At 48.6% G+C, this 5,000-nt stretch overlaps 1 protein-coding gene across 1 annotated transcript in view; it reads left to right on the top strand.

Moving 5' to 3' along the window:
• LOC124020749 (TGF-beta receptor type-2-like) overlaps positions 1-5,000 on the top strand; it is a 40,122-nt gene that overhangs the window by 3,614 nt on the left and 31,508 nt on the right. The window contains exon 4 of the mRNA XM_046336009.1: positions 1,600-1,905. Coding sequence (XP_046191965.1) covers positions 1,600-1,905 — 306 coding nt within the window. The remainder of the gene's footprint in view (positions 1-1,599; positions 1,906-5,000) is intronic.

The raw sequence follows: 5,000 nt of genomic DNA, 5'->3' as shown, positions 1-5,000 counted from the left end.
TATTCCCTACATAGTGCACTACTTTAGACCAGGGCTGGAACCCTATTCCCTACATAGTGCACTACTTTAGACCAGGGCTGGAACCCTATTCCCAACATAGTGCACTACTTTAGACCCAGGGCTGGAACCCTATTCCTACATAGTGCACTACTTTAGACCAGGGCTGGAACCCTATTCCCTACATAGTGCACTACTTTAGACCAGAGCTGGAACCCTATTCCCTACATAGTGCACTACTTTAGACCAGGGCTGGAACCCTATTCCCTACATAGTGCACTACTTTAGACCAGGGCTGGAACCCTATTCCCTACATAGTGCACTACTTTAGACCAGGGGTGGAACCCTATTCCCAACATAGTGCACTACTTTAGACCCAGGGCTGGAACCCTATTCCCTACATAGTGCACTACTTTAGACCAGGGCTGGAACCCTATTCCCTACATAGTGCACTACTTTAGACCAGGGCTGGAACCCTATTCCCTACATAGTGCACTACTTTAGACCAGGGCTGGAACCCTATTCCCTACATAGTGCACTACTTTAGACCAGGGCTGGAACCCTATTCACTGTCTCTAGATTACAGGGATACATACTGTGTTGTCCACTGTGTCTAGATTACAGAGATACATACTGTGTTGTCCACTGTCTCTAGATTACAGAGATACATACTGTGTTGTCCACTGTCTCTAGATTACAGAGATACATACTGTGTTGTCCACTCTCTCTAGATTACAGAGATACATACTGTGTTGTCCACTGTGTCTAGATTACAGAGATACATACTGTGTTGTCCACTGTCTCTAGATTACAGAGATACATACTGTATATTGTTGTCCACTCTCTCTAGATTACAGGGATAGGATGTAGATATATTCGCTCATACTTCAGTCTGAGGCTGACATCGTTAAAGTCCTTTAAGGTGACGTCCAAATGATGTTGTAGGTGTTGGTGCAGGTGTTGTACATAACAAAGTCATCAACAATTGGATCATCTCTAACCAATCAGAGGTGTCAAAGCCACCTTTACCCACGTTTGTTCTGGCTCTGGCCCAACCCGTCCGGTTTTTGGACCAATCAGAAGTGTCAAAGCCACCTTTACCCACGTGTGTTCTGGCTCTGGCCCAACCCTTCCGGTTTTCTGGACCAATCAGAACAGTTAGAATGTGTTTGCGTGTTATAAATAGTCTCGGAGGAACTCAGATCCAGACCCATTGTGGAGAAGAAACTCCCGTCCGTGGGCGTGGCTTAGCGTCAGACAAGAGCAAAGAGCTCGGGTCCGTGGGCGTGGCTTAGCATCAGGCAAGAGCAAAGAGCTCGGGTCCGTGGGCGTGGCTTAGCGTCAGGCAAGAGCAAAGAGCTTGGGTCTGTGGGCGTGGCTTAGCATCAGGCAAGAGCAAAGAGCTTGGGTCCGTGGGCGTGGCTTAGCATCAGGCAAGAGCAAAGAGCTTGGGTCCGTGGGCGTGGCTTAGCGTCAGGCAGGCAGAGCAAAGAGCAAGAGCAAAGAGCTCCGGTCGCCAGGCAAACAAACAGACCACTTTAAGCTAATTGTTCCCAACACCCTTTCTAACCGGTTCTGTTGGTGTCTTTTTGTCCGTTGTAGATGTCGAAGCAGTACTGGCTGATCACAGCCTTCCACCCCCGAGGAAACCTTCAGGAGTACCTGACCCGTAACCTGGTCTCCTGGGAGGATCTACGGGGTCTGGGCTGGTCCCTGGCCTGCGGGGTGGCACACCTTCACAGTGACCACACGGCCTGCGGGCGGCCCAAGGTGCCCATCGTACACCGCGACCTGAAGAGCTCTAACATCCTGGTGAAGCAGGATCTCACCTGTTGTCTGTGTGACTTTGGACTGGGGCTCAGACTGGATAACACCATGACAGTGGATGATCTAGCTAACAGCGGACAGGTGAGAGGTAACGGGTGTTGTTGTTGTTGATGTAAACATTACAGTTCTGACACTGTCAGTAGACGGCCTTGTCAACAGTCAGACAGGTGAGAGGTAACGGGTGTTGTTGTTGTTGATGTAAACATTACAGCCCTTATGACACTGTCAGTAGACGGCCTCGTCAACAGTCAGACAGGTGAGAGGTAACGGGTGTTGTTGTTGTTGTTGTTGATGTAAACATTACAGTTATGACACTGTCAGTAGACGGCCTTGTCAACAGTCAGACTGGCTTCCAGTTGAAGCTCGCATCCGCTACAAGACCATGGTGCTTGCCTACGGAGCTGTGAGGGGAACGGCACCTCAGTACCTCCAGGCTCTGATCAGGCCCTACACCCAAACAAGGGCACTGCGTTCATCCACCTCTGGCCTGCTCGCCTCCCTACCACTGAGGAAGTACAGCTCCCGCTCAGCCCAGTCAAAACTGTTCGCTGCTCTGGCCCCCCAATGGTGGAACAAACTCCCTCACGACGCCAGGACAGCGGAGTCAATCACCACCTTCCGGAGACACCTGAAACCCCACCTCTTTAAGGAATACCTAGGATAGGATAAGTAATCCCTCTCACCCCCCCCCTTTAAGATTTAGATGCACTATTGTAAAGTGGCTGTTCCACTGGATGTTATAAGGTGAATGCACCAATTTGTAAGTCGCTCTGGATAAGAGCGTCTGCTAAATGACTTAAATGTAAATGTAAATGTAAGGTAACGGGTGTTGTTGTTGTTGATGTAAACATTACAGTTATGACACTGTCAGTAGACGGCCTTGTCAACAGTCAGACTGGTGAGAGGTAACGGGTGTTGTTGATGTTGATGTAAACATTACAGTTATGACACTATCAGTAGACGGCCTTGTCAACAGTCAGACAAATCAAATCAAATCTAATGTTATTTGTCACATACACATGGTTAGCAGATGTTAATGCGAGTGTAGCGAAATGCTTGTGCTTCTAGTTCCGACAATGCAGTGATAACCAACAAGTAATCTAACTAACAATTCCAAAACTACTGTCTTATACACAGTGTAAGGGGATAAGGAACATGTACATAAGGATATATGAATGAGTGATGGTACAGAGCAGCATACAGTAGATGGTATCGAGTACAGTATATACATATGAGATGAGTGTGTAGACAAAGTAAACAAAGTGGCATAGTTAAAGTGGCTAGTGATACATGTGTTACATAAGGATGCAGTCGATGATGTAGAGTACAGTATATACATATGCATATGAGATTAATAATGTAGGGTAAGTAACATTATATAAGGTAGCATTGTTTAAAGTGGCTAGTGATATATTTACATCATTTCCCATCAATTCCCATTATTAAAATGGCTGGAGTTGGGTCAGTGTCAATGACAGTGTGTTGGCAGCAGCCACTCAATGTTAGTGGTGGCTGTTTAACAGTCTGATAGCCTTGAGATAGAAGCTGTTTTTCAGTCTCTCGGTCCCTGCTTTGATGCACCTGTACTGACCTCGCCTTCTGGATGATAGCGGGGTGAACAGGCAGTGGTTCGGGTGGTTGATGTCCTTGATGATCTTTATGGCCTTCCTGTAACAACGGGTGGTGTAGGTGTCCTGGAGGGCAGGTAGTTTTCCCCCGGTGATGCGTTGTGCAGTCCTCACTACCCTCTGGAGAGCCTTACGGTTGAGGGCGGAGCAGTTGCCGTACCAGGCGGTGATACAGCCCGCCAGGATGCTCTCGATTGTGCATCTGTAGACGTTTGTGAGTGCTTTTGGTGACAAGCCGAATTTCTTCAGCCTCCTGAGGTTGAATAGGCGCTGCTGCTCCTTCTTCACGACGCTGTCAGTGTGAGTGGACCAATTCAGTTTGTCTGTGATGTGTATGCCGAGGAACTTAAAACTAGCTACCCTCTCCACTACTGTTCCATCGATGTGGATAGGGGGGTGTTCCCTCTACTGTTTCCTGAAGTCCACAATCATCTCCTTAGTTTTGTTGACGTTGAGTGTGAGGTTATTTTCCTGACACCACACTCCGAGGGCCCTCACCTCCTCCCTGTAGGCCGTCTCGTCGTTGTTGGTAATCAAGCCTACCACTGTTGTGTCGTCCGCAAACTTGATGATTGAGTTGGAGGCGTGCGTGGCCACGCAGTCGTGGGTGAACAGGGAGTACAGGAGAGGGCTCAGAACGCACCCTTGTGGGGCCCCCGTGTTGAGGATCAGCGGGGAGGAGATGTTGTTGCCTACCCTCACCACCTGGGGGCGGCCCGTCAGGAAGTCCAGTACCCAGTTGCACAGGGCGGGGTCGAGACCCAGGGTCTCGAGCTTGATGACGAGCTTGGAGGGTACTATGGTGTTGAATGCCGAGCTGTAGTCGATGAACAGCATTCTCACATAGGTATTCCTCTTGTCCAGGTGGGTTAGGGCAGTGTGCAGTGTTGTTGAGATTGCATCGTCTGTGGACCTATTTGGGCGGTAAGCAAATTGGAGTGGGTCTAGGGTGTCAGGTAGGGTGGAGGTGATATGGTCCTTGACTAGTCTCTCAAAGCACTTCATGATGACGGAAGTGAGTGCTACGGGGCGGTAGTCGTTTAGCTCAGTTACCTTAGACAGGTGAGAGGTAACGGGTGTTCTTGTTGATGTAAACATTCCAGCCCTTATGACACTGTCAGTAGACGGCCTTGTCAACAGTCAGACTGGTGAGAGGTAACTGGTGTTGTTGTTGTTGATGTTTACAGTGTTGTTTCTGATGTAAACGTAAGACCTTACAAACCCTATAACACAACCTGTAGTTTACGTCCTGCTGTTCAGAGAGGGTGGTGTTTTATAGAGATATCAGAGTACTGAGTAAGATGCAGCCTTACGTCCCGCTGTTCAGAGAGGGTGGTGTTTTATAGAGATATCTGAGTACTGAGTAAGATGCAGCCTTACGTCCCACTGTTCAGAGAGGGTGGTGTTTTATAGAGATATCTGAGTACTGAGTAAGATGCAGCCTTACGTCCCGCTGTTCAGAGAGGGTGATGGTTTACAGAGATATCAGAGTACTGAGTAAGATGCAGCCTTACGTCCCGCTGTTCAGAGAGGGTGATGGTTTACAGA

Source organism: Oncorhynchus gorbuscha, unplaced genomic scaffold (assembly GCF_021184085.1).
Source record: "Oncorhynchus gorbuscha isolate QuinsamMale2020 ecotype Even-year unplaced genomic scaffold, OgorEven_v1.0 Un_scaffold_897, whole genome shotgun sequence".
Classification (NCBI taxonomy): Eukaryota; Metazoa; Chordata; class Actinopteri; order Salmoniformes; family Salmonidae; genus Oncorhynchus; species Oncorhynchus gorbuscha.
Note: the sequence above shows the minus strand (reverse complement) of the source record. Positions and strands in the feature narration are given on the sequence as shown.